The following is a 25,578-nucleotide window of genomic DNA, read 5'->3' as shown; positions in this document are numbered from 1 at the left end:
TGGGCTCGATAAAGGACAGAAATGGTATGGACCTAACAGAAGCAGAAGATATTAAGAAGAGGTGGCAAGAATACACAGAAGAACTGTACAAAAAAGATCTTCACGACTCAGATAATCATGATGCTGTGATCACTCACACTCACCTAGAGCCAGACATCCTGGAATGTGAAGTCAAGTGGGCCTTAGGAAGCATCACTGCAAACAAAGCTAGTGGAGGTGATGGAAATCCAGTTGAGCTATTTCAAATCCTGGCAGATGATGCTGTGAAAGTGCTGCACTCAATATGCCAGCAAATTTGGAAAACTGAGCAGTGGCCACAGGACTGGAAAAGGTCAGTTTTCATTCCAATCCCAAAGAAAGGCAATGCCAAAGAATGCTCAAACTACCGCACAGTTGCACTCATCTCACACGCTAGTAAAGTAGTGCTCAAAATTCTCCAAGCCAGGCTTCAGCAATATGTGAACTGTGAACTTCCAGATGTTCAAGCTGGTTTTAGAAAAGGCAGAGGAACCAGAGATCAAATTGCCAACATCTGCTGGATCATCAAAAAAGGAAGATAGTTCCAGAAAAACATCTATTTCTGCTTTATTGACTATGCCAAAGCCTTTGACTATGTGGATCACAATAAACTGTGGAAAATTCTGCAAGAGATGGGAATACCAGATCACCTGACCTGCCTCTTGAGAAACCTATATGCAGGTCAGTAAGCAACAGTTAGAACTGGACATGGAACAACAGACTGGTTCCAAATAGGAAAAGGAGTACGTCAAGGCTATATACTGTCACCCTGTTTATTTAAGTTCTGTGCAGAGTACATCATGAGAAACACTGGGCTGGAAGAAGCACAAGCTGGAATCAAGATTGCCAGGAGAAATATCAATAACCTCAGATATGCAGATGACACCACCCTTATGGCAGAAAGTGAAGAGGAACTAAAAGGCCTCTTGATGAAAGTGAAAGAGGAGAGTGAAAAAGTTGGCTTAAAGCTCAACATTCAGAAAACAAAGATCATGGCATCTGTTCCCATCACTTCATGGGAAATAGATGGGAAAACAGTGGAAACAGTGTCAGACTTCATTTTTGGGGGCTCCAAAATCACTGCAGATGGTGACTGCAGTCATGAAATTAAAAGATGCTTACTCCTTGGAAGGAAAGTTATGACCAACCTAGATAGCATATTCAAAAGCAGAGACATTACTTTGCCAACAAAGGTCTGTCTAGTCAAGGCTATGGTTTTTCCAGGGGCCCTGTATGGATGTGAGAGTTGGACCGTGAAGAAGGCTGAGCACCGAAGAACTGATGCTTTTGAACTGTGGTGTTGGAGAAGACTCTTGAGAGTCCCTTGGACTGCAAGGAGATCCAACCAGTCCATTCTAAAGGAGATCAGCCCTGGGTGTTCTTTGGAAGGAATGATGCTAAAGCTGAAACTGCAGTACTTTGGCCACCTCATGCGAAGAGTTGACTCATTGGAAAAGACTCTGATGCTGGGAGGGATTGGGGGCAGGAGGAGAAGGGAATGACAGAGGATGAGATGGCTGGTTGGCATCCCCGACTTGATGGACATGAGTTTGGGTGAACTCCGGGAGTTGGTGATGGACAGGGAGGCCTTGCATGCTGCAATTCATGGGGTCACAAAGTGTCAGACACGACTGAGCGACTGAACTGAACTAAACTGAACTGACGGACAAGTAACCTGGCTTTGCAGGAAAAGACTTCGGGTATTCAAGTTACAAAGAATACATCACTATCATAACAGCTTGAGAACCAGATTTGTTGTCAGTAATTTAATTGTGGTCCAAGGTATTAACGCTGACAGATTTGAGAAATTGTCATATTCTTTCAGAAGAAAGCAGAATTTGATGTTTAACTAAAATGATTGCTTGCCAATGACTCTATAAACATACACCTGATGTCTTCTCCTCGGAAGGAATGGGATGCCTGATAAAGAGGTTGCAATCTGAAAGTCACCTAACCAACTGAGATATCATAACTGATATCAAACTCATGAACTGGTCATCTTGTTCAGGTCAAAATGCAGAAATAAGGAAGAACCTCTGGGAATATGCAGAGTAGGAAGACCCTGAGCTCACTTTCTATTGTGGGCACATCATAATTATAACTGTTAAAGGGCAGCTATATATGAAAACAAGCTGATGGAGAAAAGATCTTCCACAATTAAAGATACAAAGAAAGAACCACAACGTGACAGGTAGAAGGGGTGGTTACACAGAATGGTCACACCCAGGGGAAGCAATCCAAAAACAGGAGAATAGTCACAATTGTAGAGATTTTCTTCAAGAAGTTTAAAGTGTATAACAGGGATGGTTTGGTATACATATTCATTGTAAAAGGAACCCCACCCCTTTGAATTAATTAACATATTCATCGTCTCACATATTTACCTTTATTTGGGGGGGAGTAGTGAGAACATTTAAGTTTTACTGTCAGAGAATTTCAATTATATAATACAGTGCAACTATAGTCACCATGTTATACTTTAATTCTTGGACCTTATTCCTCTTAACTGAAAGCTTATACCCTTTTACCAACTTCTCCCTTTGTTTGTTATATGTTTTCTGGTACGTATTTCTAGTTATGAGTCTGTAAATATTCTTATCTTTATTCAACTGATATAGTGTATCTTAATTGCACTCATCTCACACGCTAGTCAAGTAATGCTCAATATTCTCCAAGTGTGAACCATGAACTTCCAGATGTTCAAGCTGGTTTTAGAGAAGGCAGAGGAACCAGAAATCAAATTCCCAACATCCACTGGATCATGGAAAAAGCAAGAGAGTTCCAGAAAAACATCTATTTCTGCTTTATTGACTATGCCAAAGCCTTTGACTGTGTGGATCACAACAAACTGTGGAAAATTATTCAAGAGAGGGGAATATGTATGAGAAATATGTATGCAGGTCAGGAAGCAACAGTCAGGACTCGACATGGAACAACAGACTGGTTCCAAATCGGGAAAGGAGTACGTCAAGGCTGTATATTGTCACCCTGCTTATTTAACTTCTATGCAGAGTACATTATGAGAAATGCTGGGCTGGATGAAGCACAAGCTGGAATCAAGATTTCCAGGAGAAATATCAATAACCTAAGATACGCAGTTGATACCACCCTTATGGGAGAAAGTGAAGAAGAACTAAAGAGCCTCTTGATGAAAGTGAAAGAGAAAAGCAAAAAGTTGGCTTAAAGTCAACATTCAGAAAACTAAGACCATGGCATCTGGTCCCATCACTTCCTGGAAAATTAGATGGGGAAACAGTGGAAACAGTGACAGACTTTACTTTTTTGGGCTCCAAAATCACTGCAGATGGTGACTGCAGCCATGAAATTAAAAGATGCTTGCTCCTTGGAAGAAAAGCTATGAGCAACCTAGACAGCATATTAAAAAGCAGAGACAGTGCTTTTCCAACAAAGGTCCATCTGGTCTAAGCTATGGTTTTCCCAGTGGTCATGTATGAATGTGAGAGTTGGACTATAAAGAAAACTGAGTCCCGAAGAACTAATGCTTTTGAACTGTGGTGTTGGAGAAGACTCTTGAGAGTCCCTTGGACTACAAGGAGATCCAACCAGTCCATCCTAAAGGAAATCAGTCCTGAATATTCATTGGAAGGACTGATGTTGAAGCTGAAACTCCAATACTTTGTCCACCTGATGTGAAGAGCTGACTCATTTGAAAAGACCCTGATGATGGGAAAGATTGAAGGTGGGAGGAGAAGGGGATGACAGAGGATGAAATGGTTGGATGGCATCACCAACTCAATGGACATGAGTTTGAGTAAACTCGGGAAGTTGGTAATGGACAGGGAGGCCTGGCGTGCTGCAGTCCATGGGGTTGCAAAGAGTCGGACACAACTGAGCAACTGAACTGAAACCTCATTCAGTGAATTTCTTATTTCAGAGTTTTTCAGCTTTAGAAGTTTCATTTGCTTACTTTTGTATCTTTCATCTCTCTCCTTTTTATGTTGATGCATTCTTTAGGTACATTAGCTATTTTTATTTTTACCATCAGTTCAGTTCAGTCGCTCAGTTGTGTCCAACTCTTTGTGACCCCATGAATCGCAGCACGCCAGGCCTCCCTGTCCATCACCAACTCCCGGAGTTCACTCAAACTCACGTCCATCGAGTCGGTGATGCCATCCAGCCATCTCATCCTCAGTCGTCCCCTTTTCCTCCTGCCCCCAATCCCTCCCAGCGTCAGAGTCTTTTCCAGTGAGTCAACTCTTCGCATGAGGTAGCCAAAGTACTGGAGTTTCAGCTTTAGCATCATTCCTTCTAAAGAACACCCAGGGCTGATCTCCTTTAGAATGGACTGGTTGGATCTCCTTGCAGTCCAAGGGACTCTCAAGAGTCTTCTCCAATACCACAGTTCAAAAGCATCAATTCTTCGGTGCTCAGCCTTCTTCACGGTCCAACTCTCACATCCATACAGGGCCCCTGGAAAAACCATAGCCTTGACTAGACAGAACTTTGTTGGCAAAGTAATGTCTCTGCTTTTGAATATGCTTTTGAATTTTGAGGATCACTTTACTAGCATGTGAGATGAGTGCAATTGTGCGGTAGTTTGAGCATTCTTTGGCATTGCCTTTCTTTGGGATTGGAATGAAAACTGACCTTTTCCAGTCCTGTGGCCACTGCTGAGTTTTCCAAATTTGCTGGCATATTGAGTCCAGCACTTTCACAGATCTTTTGAAATCTCTGTCTTCTAATTATACGGTCTATAGAATTTATGGCTATTTCTACTGACTGAATTTTCTTCTGTTTTGGGTCACATTTTCCTGCATCTTTGCAAGTTGGTAATTTTATATTGGATGTTAGATATTGTGAGTATTACACTGTTGAGTGTCTAGATTTTGTTGTTTTTAGAGAGTATGCAACTTTGTTTTGGTAGATATTTTACCTTAGAGTCTTATTCAAAAAATTTTTTTCAAATAAAACTTGTTTTTAGATTAAAAAAAAAAACAAATGAAAACCCTGAGCCCCATACCAGGTTTCCCAGCCTGGGGATCTTGCACCAGGAAGGTGGTCCCCTTAGAACATCTTGTTTTGAAGATAAGCAGGGCTTGCATATGGGAGAGCCAGAGAGATGTAGGAAACAGATCCAGCTCTTAAATGGTGCATTTTTTATGAGTATAAAATCTCATATACTCCAAATCCCAGTACATGGGCAGTAATTTGAAAGGATCTTGGGTCAGATCCAGTTGCTGATCTTAGAGAGCCTCCTGGAAAGGCCGAGGCAATTGGGACTCCTGTTAGGGACATAGACACTGGTAGCAGCCATCTTGGGAAGCTCATTCTATCACAAGGACAATATATATATTCTATCACAATATTAATATATTGCCAAGCACCATTTTGGAGCTCTTTTCTAATCTATTAGCACTGGGGGCTTACCTGTCCACCAGTGGGCTGGCACCAACCTGGGGACCCTCTAGGCCCTGAAGCTAGTGCCTCAGAACCTGGCCTCTCCCACCACCCCAGACCCTGCAGCCAGATTTCTTGATACCCAGTCCTGCCCACCTACAGGCTCACACCAGCTGCAGGACCCTTTAGGACTCTGCATAGTCAGCTGTACTGAGACCTGGCCCTTCCTACCAGTGGGCCAGCAGCCAATGAAGCAGGGCTTGACAGCCAACTGTGCTGGGTACCAGCCTTTCCTGTGAGCATGCCCACAATAGTCAACTCTGCAATGATAAAAAGTGAGAAAAAGACCTAAACTGACTTTTCTCCAAAGAAGACATACACAGATGGCTAACAAACACATGTAAAGATACTCAACATCGCTCCTTATTAGAGAAATGCAAATCAAAACTATAACAAGATTCCACCTCACACCAGTCAGAATGGCCATCATCAAAAAGTCTACAAACGATAAATGCTGGAGAGGGTGTGGAGAAAAGGGAACCCCCTTGCATTGCTGGTGGGGATGTAAATTGATGCAGCCACTATGGAAGACAGTGTGGAGATTCCTTTAAAAACGAGGAATAAAACCACCACATGACCCAGAAATCCCACTCCTAGGCATGTACCCTGAGGAAACCAAAATTGAAAGACACATGTACCCCAATGTTCATTGCAGCACTATTTATAATAGCTAGAACATGGAAGCAAACTAGATGTCCATTGACAGATGAGTAGATAAAGAAGCTGTGGTATATATATAATGGAATATTACTCAGCCAAAGAAAAGAATGCATTTGAATCAGTTTTAATGAGGTGGACAGATCTAGAGCCCATTGTACAGAGTGAAGTACATCAGAAAGAGAAAGATAAATGTCATATACTAACGCACGTATATGGAATCTGGAAAGATCATACTGATGAATTTAGTTGCAGCACAGCAATGGAGAAACAGACATAGAAAACAGACTTATGGACAGAGGGGGAGGGGAAGAGGAAGATGTATCAAGAAAGTAACATGGAAACTTACAATACCATATGTAAAATAGATAGCCAATGGAAACTTGCTGTATGACTCAGGGATCTGAAACAGGGTCTCTGTAACAATCTAGAAGGATTGGATGCGGAGGGAGATGGGAGGGAGGTTCAAGAGGGAGGGGATATATGTATACCTATGGCTGATTCTTGTTGATGTTTTACAGAAAAAAACAGAATTCTGTAAAACAATTATCCTTCAATTAAAAAATAAATTAATTTTTTAAAGTAATTAAATTTAAATGGACTAGATACTCCAATCAAAGGACACAACGTGGCTGAATGGATTAAAAAAATAAGACCAATATATATCCTGTCTACAAGAGTTTCACTTCAGATCTAAACACACTCACACAGACTGAAATTGAGGGGAAGGAAACAAGTATTTGTGCAAATGAAATGAAAAAAAAAAACTGGAGTAGCAAGACTTTTATCAGACAAAATCAGTTTTAAAACAAAACTATAAGAAGAGACAAAGAGAGAGATTATGTAATGATCAAGTGATCAATCCAAGAAGAAGACAGAAGAATTGTAAATATATAGGACTTCCCAGGTGGCACTGGTGGTAAAGAATCTACCTGCCAATGCAGGAGACACAAGAGACATTGATTTGATCCCTGGGTTGGGAAGATCCCCTGGAATAGGAAATGGCAACCTGCCCCAGTATTCTTGCCTGGAAAATTCCACAGATGAAGTAGTCTAGCTACAACTGAGTGACTGAGTCCACACACACACAAACATCCAATAGAGGAGCACCTAAATACATAAATATTAACAGATATATATAGAGAGAAATTGACAGTAACACAATAATAGTAGAGGACTTTAAACACCCCAGTTACATCAATGGACGGATCATCCAGCCAGAAAATCAATAAGGAAACACTGGCCTTAAAAGATACTCAAGACCAGTGGACTATATATAAGTATATGTATGTATACACACACACACACACACACATACACATACATATATATGGCAACTGCATACACATTTTTTCAAGTGTACATGGAACATTCTATAGGATAGATCACATGCTATGCCACCAAACAAGTCTCAGTAAGTTTAAGAAGATTGAAATCATATCAAGCACCATTTCTGACCACAGTACTGTAAGACTAGAAATCAACTGCAGGAAAAAACTGGAAAAAAAAACATGAATGTGTAGAGGCTAAACAATATGCCACTAAACAACCAATGGGTCGGTGAAAAAAATCAAAGAGGAAATTTAAAAATGGAAAAAGAATGATCCAAAATCTATGGGGCACAGTGAAAACAGTTTCAAGAGGGAATTGTTTAGTGATATAAGCCTGCCTCACGAAACGGGAAAAATCTAACAATCTAAAATATCTAAGTGAAAGTGAAGTTGCTCAGTCGTGTCTGACTCTTTGCGACCCCATGGACTGTAGCCTACCAGGTTCCACCATCCATGGGATTTTCCAGGCAAGAATACTGGAGTGGGTTGTCATTTCCTTCTCCAGGAGATCTTCCCAACCCAGGGATTGAACCCGGGCCTCCTGCATTGTAGGCAGACGCTTTACTATCTGAGCCACCAGGGAAGTCTCAGCAAAAGGGCAAGCAAAACTCAAAGTTAAAAGAAGGAAAGAAATAATAAACATCAGAGCAGAAGTAAATGAAATGAAGACTAGAAAAACAATGAAAAAAATTAATGAAACTAAGAGCTGGTTCTTTGTAAAGATGATAAACTAGACTCATCAAGAAAAAAAAAGTAAATAAGTAAAATCAGAAATGAAAGAAAAGAAATTACAGTGGACACCATAGAAATACAAGGGATCATAAGAGCTGGCCGCGAGGAGCTACGCCATGTCCAAGGTCAGGGGCGGTGGCTGAGAGGAGCTACCCCACACCCAAGGTAAGGAGCAGTGGCTGCGCTTTGCTGGAACAGCTGTGAAGAGATACCCCACGTCCAAGGTAAGAGAAACCCAAGTAAGATGGTAGGTGCTGAGAAAGGGCATCGGAGGGCAGACAGACTGAAACCACAATCACAGACAACTAGCCAGTCTGATCACATGGATCATCCCTTGTCTAACTCAGTGAAACTAAGCCATGCCATGTGGGGCCACCCAAGATGGACAGGTCATGGTGGAGCGGTCGGACAGAATGTGGTCCACTGGAGAAGGGAATGACAAATGACTTCAGTATTCAGAACCCCATGAATAGTATGAAAAGGCAAAAAGGTAGGACACTGAAAGATGAACTCTCCAGATTGGTAGATGCCCAATATGCTACTGGAGATCAGGGGAGACATAACTCCAGAAAGAATAAAGGGATGGAGTTAAAGCAAAAACAACACCCAGTTGTGGATGGACTGGTGATAGAAACAAGGTCTAATGCTGTAAAGAGCAGTATTGCATAGGAACCTGTAATGTTAGGTTCATGAATCAAGGAAAATTGGAAGTGGTCAAACAGGAGATGACAAGAGTGAACATCGACATTCTAAGAATCAACGAACTAAGATAGACTGGAATGGGTGAATTTAACTCAGATAATCATTACATTTACTACTGTGGGCAGGAATTCCTTAGAAGAAATGGAGTAGCCATCATAGTCAACAAGAGTCTGAAATGCAGTACTTGGATGCAATCTCAAAAACAACAGAATGATCTCTGTTCGTTTCCAAGGCAAACCATTCAATATCACAGTAATCCAAGTCTATGCCCCAACCAGTAATGCTGAAGAAACTGAAGGTGAACGGTTTTATTAAGACCTACAAGATCTTTTAGAACTAACTCCAAAAAAAGATGTCCTCTTCATTATAGGGGAGTGGAATGCAAAAGTAGAAGTCAAGAAACACCTGGAGTAACTGGCAAATTTGGTCTTGGAATATGGAATGAAACAGGGCAAAGGCTAATAGAGTTTTTACAAGAGAACACAATGGTCATAGCAGACACCCTCTTCCAACAACACAAGAGAAGACTCTAAACATGGACATCACCAGATGGTCAACACCAAAATCAGATTGATTATATTCTTCGCAGCCAAAGATGGAGAATCAGCAAAAGCAAGACCGGGAGCTGACTATGGCTCAGATCTTGAACTCCTTATTGCCAAATTCAGACTTAAATTGAAGAAAGTGGGGAAAACTACTAGACCATTCAGGTATGACCTAAATCAAATCGCTTATGACTATACAGTAGAAATGAGAAATAAATTTAAGGGACTAGATCTGATAGACAGAGTGCCTGATGAACTATGGATGGAGGTTCATGACATTGTACAGGAGACAGGAATCAAGACCATCCCCAAGAAAAAGAAATGCAAAAAAGCAAAATGGCTGTCTAAGGAGGCCTTACAAATAGCTGTGAAAAGAAGAGAAGCGAAAAGCAAAGGAGAAAAGGTACGATATGCCCATTTGAATGCAGAGTTCCAAAGAATAGTAAAGAGAAATAAGAAAGCCTTCCTCAGCGATCAATGCAAAGAAATCGAGGAAAACAATAGAATGGGAAAGACTAGAGATCTCTTCAAGAAAATTAGAGATACCAAGGGAACATTTCATGCAAAGATGGCTCAATAAAGGACAGAAATGGTATGAACCTAACAGAAGTAGAAGATATTAAGAAGAGGTGGCAAGAATACACAGAAGAACTGTACAAAAAAGATCTTCATGACTCAGATAATCACAATGGTGTGATCACTCATACTCACCTAGAGCCAGACATCCTGGAATGTGAAGTCAAGTGGGCCTTAGGAAGCATCACTACAAACAAAGCTAGTGGAGGTGATGGAATTCCAGTTGAACTATTTCAAATCCTGAAAGATGATGCTGTGAAAGTGCTACATTCAGTATGCCAGCAAATTTGGAAAACTCAGCAGTGGAAACAGGACTGGAAAAGGTCAGTGTTCATTCCAATCCCAAAGAAAGGCAATGCCAAAGAATGCTCAAACTACCACACAATTGCACTCATCTCACACGCTAGTAAAGTAATGTTCAAAATTCTCCAAGGGAGGCTTCTGCAATACGTGAACCGTGAACTTCCTGATGTTCAAGCTGGTTTTAGAAGAGGCAGAGGAACCAGAGATCAAATTGCCAACATCCGCTGGATCATGGAAAAAGCAAGAGAGTTCCAGAAAAACATGTATTTCTGCTTTATTGTCTAAGCCTTTGACTGTGTGAATCACAATAAACTGTGGGAAATTCTGAAAGAGATGGGAATACCAGGCCACCTGCCCTGCCTCTTGAGAAATCTGTATTCAGGTCTGGAAGCAATAGTTAGAACAGGACATGGAACTGCAGACTGGTTCCAAATAGGAAAAGGAGTACGTCAAGGCTGTATACTGTCACCCTGCTTATTTAACTTATATGCAGAGTACATCATGAGAAACTCTGGGCTGGATGAAGCACAAGTTGGAATCAAGACTGCTGGAAGAAATATCAATAACCTCAGATATGCAGATGACACTACCCTTATAGCAGAAAGTGAAGAAGAACTAAAGAGCCTCTTGATGAAAGTGAAAGAGGAGAGTGAAAAGGTTGGCTTAAAACTCAACATTCAGAAGACTAAGATCATGGCATCTGGTCCTATCACTTCATGGGAAGTAGATGGGGAAACAGTGGAAATAGTGTCAGACTTTATTTATGGGGCTCCAAAATCACTGCAGATGATGATTGCAGCCATGAAATTAAAAGACGCTTACTTCTTAAAAGGAAAGTTATGACTAGCCTAGACAGCATATTAAAAAGCAGAGACATTACTTTGCCAACAAAGGTCCGTCTAGTCAAGGCTATGGTTTTTCCAGTGGTCATGTATGGATGTGAGAGTTGGACTGTGAAGAAGGCTGAGTGCCGAAGAATTGATGCTTTTGAACTGTGGTGTTGGAGAAAACTCTTGAGTGTCCCTTGGACTGCATGGAGATCCAACCAGTCCATCGTAAAGGAGATTAGTCCTGGGTGTTCTTTGGAAGGAATGATGCTAAAGTTGAAACTCCAATACTTTGGCCACCTGATGCGAAGAGTTGACTCATTGGAAAAGACCCTGATGCTGGGAAAGATTGAGGGCAGGAGGAGACGGGGACATTAGAGGTTGAGATGGTTGGATGGCATCACCGACTCAATGGATATGGGTTTGGGTAGACTCCGGCCATTGGTAATGGACAGGGAGGCCTGGTGTGCTGCAGTTCATGGGGTTGGAAAGACTTGGACACAACTGAGCGACTGAACTGAACTGAAGAACAATTATATGCCAACAAAATGTACAACCTGAATAAATGGATAAATTCTTAGAAATGTGCAATTTTCCAACACTGAATCAGTACAAAATAGAAAATATGAACATACCAATTATCAATAATGAAAATGAATCAGTAATTAAGAAAAACCTCCCAACAAATACAAGTCCAGGACCAGATGGCTTCTCAGGAGAATTCTACAAAGCATTTAACACTTATTCTTCTCAAACTATTTCAAGAAATCGAGGAGGAAGGAATGCTTCTGAACTTATTCTCTGAGGCCAGCATCACCCTGATACCAAAACCAGACAAAGTCACCAGAAAAAAAGAAAATTACAGGCCAGTATCACTGATGAACACAGATGCAAAAATCCTCAACAAAATACTAGCAAACCAAATTCAACAATACATTAAAAGGATCATGTACCACAATCAAGTGGGCTTTATGCCAGGGATGCAAGGATTTTTCAATATCTGTAAATCATTGTGATACATCACATTAATAAATTGAATAATAAAAATTATATGATCATCCTAATAGATGCAGAAAAAGCTTTGATAAAAGTTCAGTTCTATTTATGATAAAAACTCTTAAGAAAGTGAATATATTGAGAACATACTTTACATAATAAAAGCCTTATATGACAAGCCCATAGCTAACATTGTACTCAGCAGTGAAAAGCTGTACACTTTTTCTTTAAGGGTAGGAACAACACATGGATACTCACTCTCACCACTTTTATTCAAGTCCTAAGCACATCAGTTGGACAAGAAAAAGAAATAAAAGCAAAGAAAAATGGTAAGGAAGAAGAAAAATGTCACTGAATGCAGATGACATGATACTATATATAGAGAATCCCAAAGTCACCACCAAAAAACTATTAGAACTAATAAATGAATTCTTTAAAATTGGAGGATACAAAATTAACATACAGAAATCTGGTGTGTTATTTTATACTAACAATAAACTATCAGAAAGAGAAATTAAGAAAACAATCCCATTGACAATTGCATTGAACAGTATTAAATACAGAGAAAAAATTAAAAGCTAAAATACCTACACTCAGAAAACTATAAGACATCAATAAAAGAAATTGACAACAACACAAACAAATGGAAAGTTATAGTGTTATCATGGATTAGAAGAACTGACATTGTTAAAATGACCATTCTTCCCAAGGTAATCTACAGATTCAGCACAATCCCTATCAAAAAACCAATTACATTTTATACAGAATTAGAGCAAGTAATTTTAAAATTTGTATAGAATCAAAAGACCCTGAATAGCTAAAATAATCTCAAGAAAGAACAAAGCTGGAGATATCACGCTGTCATTTCAAATTATATTATAAAACTATAATAATCAAAACAGTATGGTACTGACATGAAAACAGACACATAGATCAGTGGAACAGATTGGAGATCCCAGAAATAAACCCACATTTTTATGGTAAATTAATCTATAACAAACGAGGCAGCCATATACAATGGGTAAAAACAGACTCTTCAATAAATGGTGATGGGAAAATTAGACAGCTACATGCAAAGGAATCAGACTCTCCTACTTTTTCACACCATACACAAAAATAAATTCAAAATGGATTAAAGACTTAAATGTAAGACCTGAAACCATAAAACTCCTAGAAGAAAACATAGGCAGTATGCTCTTTGGCATCAATCTTAGCAATATTTTTTGGATGTATCTCCTCAGTCAAGGGAAACAAAAGCAAAAATAAACAAATGTATTGTATTAAACTAAAAATTTTTTGCACAGTAAAGTAAACTGTCAGTGAAATGCAGCCTACTGAATTGGAGCATATATTTGCAAAGATATCCAATAAGGAGATAATATCCAAAATATACAAAGAACTCATACAGCTCAACATCAGAAAAACAAACCAGATTAAAAAGTGAGCAGAGGACCTGAATAGACATCTTTCCAAGGAATACATACAGATGGCCAACAGGCACATGAAAAGCTACTCAAAATCATTAATTATCAGAGAAATGCAAATTTAAACCACAGTGAGACATCACCTCACATCTGTCGAAATGACTATAATCAAAAAGATAACAAACACAAAGTGTTGGTGGGGATATGGAAAAAAGGAATCTCATGCACTGTTGGTGGAGACATATATCGGTGCAGCCACTGTGGAAAACACTAGAGATTCCTCAGAAAGTTAAAAGTGAGGTTGCCATATGATTCAGCGATTTCACTTGTGGATATTTACTTAAAGAAAACAAAAACACTAATTTGAAAAGATATATATACTCCAGTGTTCATTGAAGCACTATTTACAGAAGCCAAGATATGAAAGCAACCTACGTGTCCACCAACAGATGAATGGATAAAGATGTGATTTTATATATATATATATATATATATATATATATATATAATTAAAAAATGAAATCTTATCATTTGCAACAATATGGATGGATCTAAAAGGTATTAAGTTAAATGGAATTAGTCAGAGGAAGACAAATAGAACTTGATCTCACTTATTGTAGAATCTAAAAAACAAAACCAAAACAGACCCATAGATACAGAGAATGAACTAGTGTTTGCTAGAGAGGAGATGGTGGGAGGATGAGTGAAATAAATGAGGGAGATTAAGAGGTACAAACTTCTAGTTATAAAATAAACTATGGGAATATAATGTACAGTATGGAGAATATAGTTAATAATATTGCCATAAGTTTGTATGGTGACAGATGGTAACCAGACTTACCATGGTGATATTTTTGTAGTGTATAAAATTATTGAATCACTATGTTGTACACTTGAAATTTTCTAAAAAGGCAGACAAAAACTAAGTAGGGCTGGGAAATACCGTGTTATCTCTGTTTGAGTTAGAAAAAATGGGAAGATATCCAATGTAGGACAGTTTTTCTCCTCTGTAGTGGGAACCTCCTGGGTTTGGTTCAGAATGAAGATAGAAATTAATTTGGGGAATAAGATTTAAGTGCCATAATTATAAAGAAAATCACTCACTAGAGACTTCCAGTGGCAAGAAATTTAGAGCTAAATGTACACAAGCAGGTTTGGAAGTAATTTTAAAGGCAGTTTTTAAGTTCAGCTGAGAAGAGACTGCAATGTAAGTGTGAGTATAGTGTATAACTTAGATAAATAAAAACAGTATAGATTAGGAAATGACAGTTTAAAGAAGACATATTTCTTATTCATTTATGCTCCAGCAGATAGATATCTTTCAAAGTTCAGTTGTAATTATGTATTATATGGATGGAGGTAATAATGAGAGTGTCTTAGGCATCTTGGACTGCTGCAAGAAAACACCATAGACCAGGTGCTTAAGCAGGACATTTATTTCTCATAGTTTTAAGAGGCTGGATAGTCCAAGATCATGGTACTGATGGGTTTGTTTCCTGGTAAGAACTGTCTTTCTGGTTTGCAGACAGCTGCCTTCTCCTATGTCCTTACATGGTGGAGTAGAGTAGGAAGAGCTCAAGAGAGTTCTGGTCTTTTTTTGTTGTCTTATAAGGACACTAATCCAATCACGTGGGTTGTACTCTCATGACGTCTTTTGAACCTTATTACTTCGCCAAGGCCTTACCTCCAGAATCATCACTTTGGGGTTAGGGTTGGAGCATGTGAGTATAATGGGTGAGGGCACATTCAGTCCATAAGAAGGAGGAAGAGTTCTAGTGATCTATTGCTATGTAACAACTCTCTTCAAAACTTGCTGGTTTAAAACAGCACAGTTTTATTAAATTTCAGGATTTTGTGGGTCAGGAATTTGATTAGGGTTCAGCTGGATAATTCTGCTCTGCCTGGGGTTGTCTGGGCTCACTCAGCCAGTGGTTGGTATGGTCTGTGTCCAAGACATCTTCATTCATGTGCCTGGTGCTTCAGTGGGGGTGACTAGAAGGTGGGGCTTGGGGACCCCCTTCCTCTGCATGTGTTTTCAGGGCCTTTCCACATGGCTTTTCTAGCAGAGTGTTTGGACTTCTTACATAGGTTCCAAGTACAAGTGGAACCATTTACCAAATAAACTGTACAAAAACATTGGATTGATAAGTTTTGGACATGTTGAGTTGGGATGACTATGAGCTGTTGAGGCAGAGAGGTTTGCAGTATAGTTGAAAATATAGATCTGAATCTTAGGCCCTAAAATGAAATGGATCTAAAATTTAAAAAAATTTAGGTCACAGATGGAGATTTTGGGAGTCAATGAGCTCCTCACTATTTTAAGGCCCTGAAGAATAGATTGCAGTGTTAAGGGAGAGAGTATAAGTTGAGAGGAGAAACTGAAAGCTGAATAAATGTCCATATTTTAAAGGATGGTCCGGAAGGAGAAACTTGCAATGAAGACTAACCAGGAACATACAGAGAAGAAAGAATAGAATGAGGGGGGAGAGAGAGAGAGACATTTTGGAAGCATAGGTAGTTACAGAATTCATAAAAACAATGAACTGAAATCTCTGATATCAAGAAGAAGGAAGATTAGAGGACATTATTGCTCAAATGCTAAGAGATTTAACAACAGGAAGACTGGGTCAAATCCTGTCCCTGCCATCTGCTGTTTGTATGACTTTGACCTTAGCCTGTGCCTCAGTTTCTTTATCTGTGAAATGAGGATACTAAAAGCAACTGTGCCATAGGGTTGTTTAAATGCACTAATCCATGTTATCAGTATATATAACTTATCTTTTTACTATTCCATGCTTTAAAGAGTTTGGAAAGATCCATAAGTTTGACAACTAGGAGAATTTTGAACTTTAGAAAAGTTTGGTGATAGTATCGTTAAATTTATATGACGTGACGGCAGATGTTCCACAGTATGTAACTGGGTACTGATAATGGTAAAATCCATTGTAACAAGCATGAAAGAAGCCCATAATTCCCTTTATGACTGCATTTTGGTATTTTAATGTACTTTAAAATGCACATCAATAAACATTTTTTTTTTTAACAAACTCTATTATATTTTCAGACCACTATTTGTTTTTTCTTGTACACTATGGATTTCTTGGATGTAGAGCAAGAGGTTGGCACACAAGGGTCAGGATGACACTCATCTGTTTTTGTAAATAAAGTTTTGTTGGAACACAGCTACTTCTATTCATTTCTGTGTTGTCTGTGGCTGCTTTTATGTTCCAATGGCAGAGTTGGAGTCCTGACAGAGACCATATGGATCACAAAGCTTAAAATAATTACAATCTGGTTCTTTATGTAAAAAAAAGGTGCTTTTGCTCTCCTGTTTCCTACAGTGTTTCTTCTCTTGGCAGTTACTTCTGTTTTGCTCATCCCTAGGAACCTAGAAAGCAAAAGCAGTTATGGCTGAAGGAGTGCAAAAACACTATTCCTAAAGCCATGGAGGTTTTCTTACATAGATTGACTTACAAAAGGACAATAACTTTTGAGTATACCTGATCTACAGATATTTTTGTTGCTGTAGATTTTACTGAAACTGGAGTGGAAGTCATTGTTACCAGGAGTGAAATGACTAAGGCCTAGGCTAACTTTCTTATCCAGGACACTGTTAAGGCTGCCTTCATTTTGATGGCATTCTTTTTTTCCCCAGCAAAGGGCTTAGAAATGGCATAAATTGGCTAGCTAACGCAGGGACTGAGTTACTCTGGGGCTTTGTCCAGGTGGGATGTGAGAATCAGGCCATCTTTTCAGAGCAGATTTGGGATTTGGTTACTGTTGAGGAGAAAAACAATCTCCTGTTTGGGAAGGTCTATTCATTATTGTTTAAAGCCCTATTGGTTATTTAACACATTTCTCTAGTCTACAGATTACTTTGGTGTAGAGAACCAAGGGTTTTGAGAAAGATAACAGAGAGGTGTGTAATTTATTCTGTAATCACAAACTGGGTCAGTTTCAACAGAAGCCCAGATTTGAAGATAGCTAACTTTTATATTGTTTACTTTTGGTAGCTTTTTAAAAAAAATCTACCAATTTGAAAATCAATCTACTCAGTCATAAATCACCAACTCATTCCTGCCATCTTTTTCTCCATATTTGCCAGAATTAGAAAGTATGAAAGAAATGTACCATTTCTCATGATGAGAAAGAGAAAAATTATCTCTTAGAGCTAAATGCAGCAGCAAAATTAGAAAGAAATATTTGTTGGCAACATTCTCATCTGCTTCAATTCATAGTATATGAAATGTGAGAGCTAAAGGAATCTTAGAGGTTCTGAAATCTGCTACCCCCAACCCAGAAGATAAGAACTGGCTTGAAATGTGGTCAGATTTTCAATGCTGAAAACAATGCTAAATTGGGACCCTTCACAGGGAATTTGCAGCCTACTAGGGCTCAAGCCTAAGGTGAAAGGAATAAAAGAATTTGAGAATTCTTCTTGAATAGAAGAATTTCAAATACCATGGAGGGCAGTTTTGGCTGGAGAGTTAGGGAGGCTGTCTTAGGTTCAGTTCCTAGAAAGCAAATCCTGAGATAAAAATTCCAGTTTTATTAGGAAATGTTCCCAGAAGGAGACTTATAGGGGAGTAGGGGATTGGGACATTAAGAGAAGGAGGGTGGGCCAGGGTATGATGTTAGGCAGTCATAGAGAGAATAACTTGGGCTCAGTTCCACAGAGGAGTTCAGGAAGAGTGTAGGTCATGTCTTTGAGTTGTCCTGCCCAAGGGAATAAGGAGTATTTATCCTCCCACATCTGTCATTAGTTGTTGTTGTTGTTCAGATATTCAGTTGTGTCTGACTCTTTGTGACCCCATGAACAGCAGCATGACAGGCTTCCCTGTCCTTCACTATCTCCTGGAGTTTGCTCAGACACATGTCCATTGAGTCAGTGATGCCATCCAACCATCTTGTCCTCTGTTGCCCCCTTCTCCTCCTGCCTTCCATCTTTCCCAGCATCAGGGTCTTTTCCAATGAATCAGCTCTGTGCATCAGGTGGCCAAAGTATTGGAGCTTCAGCATCAGTCCTTCCAATGGATATTCAGGGTTGATTTCCTTTAGGATGGACTGATTTGATCTCCTTGCAGTCCATGGGGCTCTCAAGCGTCTTCTCCAGAACCACAGTTCAAAAGCATCCATTATTAGTTATGAGCTGACTTGCTGTGGGATGGTGGAGGTGGGGGTGTGTGGGATATTCATTCTTCACCCTGCAATGGATTCCAGTAACCTGAGGGCAGCCTTCTTTAAAAAAAAAAAAAAAAAAAAAAAGTTAACTGTTGTATAACTAAAGGGAAAGGGAACCTGGGCTGTGCCTTCAGACACTCTTCCTGCAGACATCTTCCTAATACCTTCAACTCATGCTAAGGATGCCTCCTCTGGTTCATCTTTCTGTCGAAGCTCAGTAAGTAGAATCAATGATTGGGTATTACCTTCCTTAGTCTTTGAAATTTTTATTCTAAATAAGATTCGAGGAAATGAAGGTTTCAGCCACAAATTCAGATATTTGGTTGGCAGGTTTTCGTTGCTTCCTCTCTCTAGGAATATCAGTTTTCAGCAAGGAAACAGACTTTAAAAGATCACATATATTCCAAGTAGCAATTGAAGGGAAAATAGCAATGTGATAAATGTTCTAAGCCTTACATCTAATTACCAAGCACACCACAACATGGTTGTTATTTTCTCATGGGCGTGTAATCCATCTGTACATGCAATCTCAGCAGGAGGTGTTGGTATAGTACAGACTATTTCATTGTCCAACTCCTACCTCTAAAAGGAAGGATGAAAAAATGAAGGCGAATTATCTGTTCATGTAGCACAGAAGGCAGGTGGGGTGGGGAGGGAGAGAAGAAAGTGACAAATATGGTCTCACCGAGAGGGCCTATGTCACCAACTTAAGAATCTCTCAGTGAACGGGAGGAAGATCGGAGGGAACAGCTGGTGTTTATTCAGCCTTCACTGTGATCCAAACTCTGTTCTTAGAGCTTCTAAGTGAGTTAACCCACTTAAACCTCATATGATGCTATAACTGAAGAAACAGAGGAACTTGATGGAGGTCACACCACTCACTAGTAAGTGGCAGAGCTGGCTTCTGAATCCAGGCCTGCTGGCTCCTGAGTCAACCTGGATGCCTGGCTAGATTTGTCATTGGCCTGTTATATATGAGATTCTTCCTCTGGAGTCTAAACTACATGAAATCCACTTTTATTCTCTGGATGATGTTTGGTTCTTGTCTGACTCTTTGCAACCCTATGGACTGTAGCCCGCCAGGTTCCTTTGTGCATGGGATTCTCCAGGCGAGAATACTGGGGAGGGTTGCCATTTCCTTCTCCAGGGGATCTTCCGAACCCAGGAATCGAACCCATGTCTCCAGCAAGTCTCCTGCATTGCAGGCGAATTCTTTACTGTGAGCCATTTTCTGGATAGAGTTTAGCTATTTCTTTGCAACTGATTTTTAAATAGTCATGTACTGTACAAATGCATGTGAAAATTTAAGTTAAAGCATCACAGTTAAAATGGAAGTTGTGGTTTCATGGTTTTCTTTGACTGACAACCCTAAATTCCTATTCTCTCCCTGTAACCCACCTCACTTGATCAGTTTAGCATCATTTCAGATGTTTAAAAATACATTTAGATGCTTGTTAAGTCTTCTTTGAAAATATATGGTACTGTTTTGTACTTTTTACTTTAAAAAGAGAACACATTAGTCATATGATACTATAGTTCAGCTGCTGCTGCTGCTAAGTCGCTTCAGTCGTGTCCGACTCTGTGCAACCCAATAGATGGCAGTGCATCAGGCTCCTCCGTCCATGGGATTTTCCAGGCAAGAATACTGGAGTGGGGTGCCATTGCCTTCTCCGATCATAGTTCAGAGGGTCTTGAATTGTCTTGGTTTATGGCTCTTTCAGTATCTTAGTAATTATTTCATGGTGCTCTAGGTCAAAAGAATATTTAACAGTTCCATCTAGTGAGAATTAGATCCAAACAACTTAATAAGTATTTATGTCCTAACATAGCCATTATGGCCTTAGTAGCCATTCAAAACATTACACACGTGAAAATAGTATCCAGTTCATTCTTAACCATAATTACCTACTAACTGGCAGTATATGCCTGTTGGACACTTCATGGCTCTCAAACCTTGGGATCAGATTAGACACTGCCACACTCGTTGCCTGTTCTACACCAAATTCCTAATTTGCACAGGACTTTTTTTTTTTTTTTTTTTTAATCACAGCAACCACAGGAAACCCAACTTTGGAAAAAGTATGACATTAAAAGGAATTTAGTGGGTGCTAATACTGGGACTGTGGACCTCCCTGAGCTCAGGGTTTGCACGGAGTCCAGCAGATGTCTACTGTGGCTGTGCTTTCCTGTGCACAATTTGGGAACTAACTGTGGTCATGGTTATAAATTTTGCAGTTCACTTTTTTATCCTACACTTTGCCTTGGGGATTCAACCATGTTGCACATAAAGATCTACTTCCTAGAAAAGACTGCCACAGAATCTCCCAGATTTTATTTACCCATTTTCCTGATTATGGCCATTAATGTTATTTCTAATATTTTGTAATTTTATATAGTATTTCAGTGAAAATCCTTGTTTCATTCCTCTTCATTCACATGGCCAAATTAGAGTGAAGGAACTGCTAGGCCATAGGCCAGTCAGGTTTTTAAATTTTAGTGAAAGTGTTAGTCACTCAGTTGTATCTGACTCTGTGATCCCATGGACGGTAGCCCGGCAGGATCCTCTGTCCATGAAATTCTCCAGGAAAGAATACTACAGTGGAGAGCCATTCCCTTCTCCAGGGGATCTTCCCGATCCAGGGATCAAACCCAGGTCTCCCGATCTAGGGATGGAACCCAGGCAGATTCTTTACCATGAGTCATCATGGAAGCCTTTAAACTTCAGTGCATACCAATAAATTGAGCGTGACCCTCTTTGAATAAATGATTCCCTAAAATTCCTTAAAGCATGATTACTTCTGGCTTATTTTTCTTAGAACTCTATAGCCTATGACTATCCCACTGGGGAAGAATAGTTGTTTTGGAAATGTATGTAGTAGTTAAATTTTAGACAAAGGTAATTGAGAAACAAGGGCAGGATATGAGTAGGCTGAGAGGAAGAGGAAGATAGGAACTGATCAGAAACTGCTGGGCATATTATGTAGGACAATGAGAAGGCCAGATCATTTATAGTAATTTATGTAGACCACAGATGGTAAATACCTCACAGGCATGCCTTAAATGTTCCCTCCCCTTCCATGGGAGACATAGCCAATCCATCATGAATGGCAGACATAACCAATCCATCATGACACTCATTCTCCCCAAACCTTCAGCCAATCTTGAGTTCTCCTCACAACCCTGGAAGATTACCATCAACTTTTGTGAGTGCACAAAGTGAAATTTGCCTGTCATCCCTGGAGGCAGTGAGAAGGTGGGAAGATAGGTTGAAATTCGGCAGAGAAGGGCTAAGGAGTTTAAAGAATGCCAAGCAAGGAGCATGTGGATAACTTATTTACATTTCAGACTCTGTTCACAAAATGACTGTATCCTCCTCTGTGAAACAATAGCAGTAGGTATTGATCTCAGGCTGCTGTTATTTGTTTTCATGCCTTAGTTCTAAATTATGCTATGTATTTATTTCTAGAAAAGTAATTAAATCACCAGAGACCCCTGTTATTATTCTTTTCATGTGTCCCATATATTGAAAAATGTGGTCTCCCAATTAAACTGTACTTATTAAATAACAGTGACAATATCAGCAAACAAGCATTCACTGAATATTTTTCACATGACAGGCACTGTTAAGCAACTTACATGTATTAATTTTTAAAATCTTCACAACAACCTTACAAGGGAGGTACAATTACTGTTCTCATTTTATAGTTGTAAAACAGAGACCGAAAGTAAACATTTTGTAGCTAGTAAGTGGTATAATCAATACCTTTCTCATTGTTCAATTTTAACTGTGTAAAGTCCAAGCATAATTTCTGATTAGAAGGAGATAACCAGAAGTACAGTGGTGGTTTCCAAGGGCTGGGAGAAAGGGGGAAATGAAAGTTAATGTTTAATAGTATAGAGTTTAAATTTTACAAGATGGAAAGAATTCTAGAGGTGGATGGTGGTGATGGTAGCACACCACTGTAAGTGTGTTTAATATGCCAAATTGTACACTTAAAAATGGTTAGGATGGTGAATTTTATGTTATGTATGCGTGCGTGCATGCCAACTTGATTCAGTCATGACTGACTCTTTGTGACCCTATGGACTGTAGCCCACCAGGCTCCTTTGTTGGGATTCTCCAGGGAAGAATACTGGAGTGGCTTGCCACACCCTCCTCCAGGGAGATCTTCCTGATCTGGGGATCTTCCCGATCCAGGGATTGAATCCACATCTCTTATGTCTCCCATACTGGCAGGCATATTCTTTATCACTAGTAGCACCTGGGAAGGCCCATGTTATGTATCAGTTCAGTTCAGTCGCTCAGTCATGTCTGACTCTTTGCAACCTCATGGACTGCAGCATGCCAGGCTTCCCTGCCCATCACCAACTCCCAGAGTTTACTCAAACTCATGTCCATCAAGTCAGTGATACCATCCAACCATCTCATCCTCTGTCATCCCCTTCTCCTCCTGCCTTCAGTCTTTCCCAGCATCAGGGTCTTTTCCAATGAGTTGGTTCTTCACATCAGATGGCCAAAGTATTGGAGTTTCAGCGTCAGCATCAATCCTTCCAATGGATATTCAGGACTGATTTCGTTTAGGACAGACTGGTTGGATCTCCTTGCAGTACAAGAGACTAAAGAGTCTTCTCCAACACCACGGTTCAAAAGCATCAATTCTTTGGTGCTCAACTTTCTTTATAGTCTGGCTCTCACATCCATACATGACTACTGTAAAAACCATAGCTTTGACTAGATGGACCTTGGCAAAGTAATGTCTCTGCTTTTTAATATGCTGTCTAGTTTGGTCATAGCTTTTCTTTCAAGGAGCAAGCTTCTTTTTATTTCATGGCTGCAGTCACCATCTGCAGTGATTTTGGAGCCCAAGAAAATAAAGTCTCTCACTGTTTCCATTGTTTCCCCATCTATTTGCCATGAAGTGATGGGACCAGATGTTATGTATATTTTACCACAAAAAAATAAGGGAAAAAGGAGTTAACCAGGGTTCCCAACATAGGTTGGTGGAATTCTGGCCAGAAACAAAGAAATTTGCTATATTAGTTTGATTGTGCAACAGGTCATGGATGAATGCATGGTTTTCTGGCAGATTCTTCATTTAGAAGAATTAGATTTAAATAGCCAGGAGACCCCATTTTTCTTTAAAGAATGCAAAGATCTGAAACCCTAGACTGGAACCTGCTGACTGGACACTCAATTCTCTAGTTCCTAGGAAGGTAGGGAGTGTTCAGCGAGGAGAATAATACATTTTAGAGTGAACTGGCCAGTGGGGAAGCCACAAGCCCAAGGTTAAGGGCCTCTGCACTAGAATTGCATAGAAAGTTGGCGTCGCCATTTCTTCACTTTGCCATTTCTTTGGCAAGTTCTTTAACATCCCAAGCCCCAGATTTCTTGTCTGTAAATGGGGTAGTAATGATGGCTTATGGAAACTCTGGCACTTGGTGAACCCTCAACAATACTAGCTCCTAATTCAACTTCATGGCTATGTATTTACATCAAACAATAGGGATAATACAGAATCCTGAGGCTTACTGGATCCTGCAAATGAGATAAACTGAGGTGTAAGTGCTTGACTGATGGTAAGTTTCCTCCTCTTCTTTTGTCTCCAGTATCTAGCAGAGAGAGGGTGCCCCATAAGTGAGGACTCCCCAGCATCTTGATGGATACTCAGTGGCACCCCTCTTACCATCTATCTATCTAAACTTCTGGCGTATAAAGTGATGTTTCCTGATATTCCTTAAGCAGCTTCAAGGGCATCATGTTTTGTAACATCAGAGGCTGCCCTGGTGTTGGCATGTCAAAGTGACCTTCACTCATGGTGTGGAGAGAGCTGGTTGCTGGGTCCAGCATTGTGTCTGCTTCAAATACTTATCGGTAACATGATTCTGAGCTATTCAGGATTTGGAGCTTCTTTGTTTTGTGTTGCAGCTGATTTTTCTTCTTGATGACCTCAGGCCTCTGAAATAAGATGTTTAAAATAATTTGTTCCTCCCTACTGTGAAGGAAGAACTGTCTCTGTATGTGACAGGGCTAATGGTGGCTTGCCCCACTGTTAACTTGAAAGGATGGTGCTGGACTGTGACTCTTAGAGGTCACGGATGTCAAAGTCTTTAGCCATCTGTGGCTTGCCCAGAGCGATGGAGCTCAAAGAATCACCTAGGAGCCAACTAGAGCCACTGGAACATCCCATTTAAGTGCATATTTTCTCCCTTGTCCTTCTCTCCTAGCAACTGCATGACTCAAATACTACTCAGAAAGTATTAATTCTCTGTAATTTATACACTTGCCTGTGATATTATTACTGCCCAATTGCTCATGTTGATCTTCAGAGGGTGGAACCCCAAGGAATATCTATGGGGAACTGAGGCTGTACTTTGGAAAAAGAATATCTTTACTAAGTTCCTTTTATTAAGTATGCATCACATGGTCCAGCCATTTGACCCATAATCTCTGCTTTTTTTCTCCCCAGCACTGGCTTGAACCTAACAAGTCCATCTCCAAGCAAATGAAATGTAAGTGTCAATCTGTGGGTTCATTTTTGCTTTGAAATGTCCAATGGTAGATTCTGTTTCTTTACAGAGTTTCTCCTGCCAAGAAAGAAATGGATGAAGTTAAAGATCTGGGGGTGGGGGGACTTCTCCCTCCCCATGAGCTGTGTAACTTCTCCTCTCTTATTTGCTGGCCTTGGTGCTCCCCATGGTCACTATTCCTAGAGGCCTGTGTCTCTCCCCCTCCGCATCATCTTACCCTCATGTTTCATGTTCAAACAGGGGCACAGGTGCCTAGTTCCCCTTTGATTGTGGGGTTTGCTAGTAAATGGTTCAGGGTGGAAAGTCAGTGTTGTAGGGGGGTGGGAAGATAGGCAGGTGT

The 25,578-nt window shown here is 40.0% G+C and overlaps 1 protein-coding gene across 2 annotated transcripts in view; it reads left to right on the top strand.

Annotated features, from left to right (window-relative positions):
* The window catches only part of FRMD3 (FERM domain containing 3), a 351,285-nt gene that overhangs the window by 168,715 nt on the left and 156,992 nt on the right, over positions 1-25,578 (top strand). For both annotated transcript variants that reach the window (XM_070795032.1, XM_019966466.2), the window contains exon 3: positions 25,178-25,220. In XM_070795032.1, the coding sequence (XP_070651133.1) occupies positions 25,178-25,220 (43 nt within the window). The remainder of the gene's footprint in view (positions 1-25,177; positions 25,221-25,578) is intronic.

The sequence above is a fragment of the Bos indicus genome, chromosome 8 (genome assembly GCF_029378745.1).
Source record: "Bos indicus isolate NIAB-ARS_2022 breed Sahiwal x Tharparkar chromosome 8, NIAB-ARS_B.indTharparkar_mat_pri_1.0, whole genome shotgun sequence".
NCBI lineage: Eukaryota > Metazoa > Chordata > Mammalia > Artiodactyla > Bovidae > Bos > Bos indicus.
The sequence above is the reverse complement of the archived record's forward strand: the minus strand, read 5'-3'. Positions and strand labels throughout refer to the sequence as shown.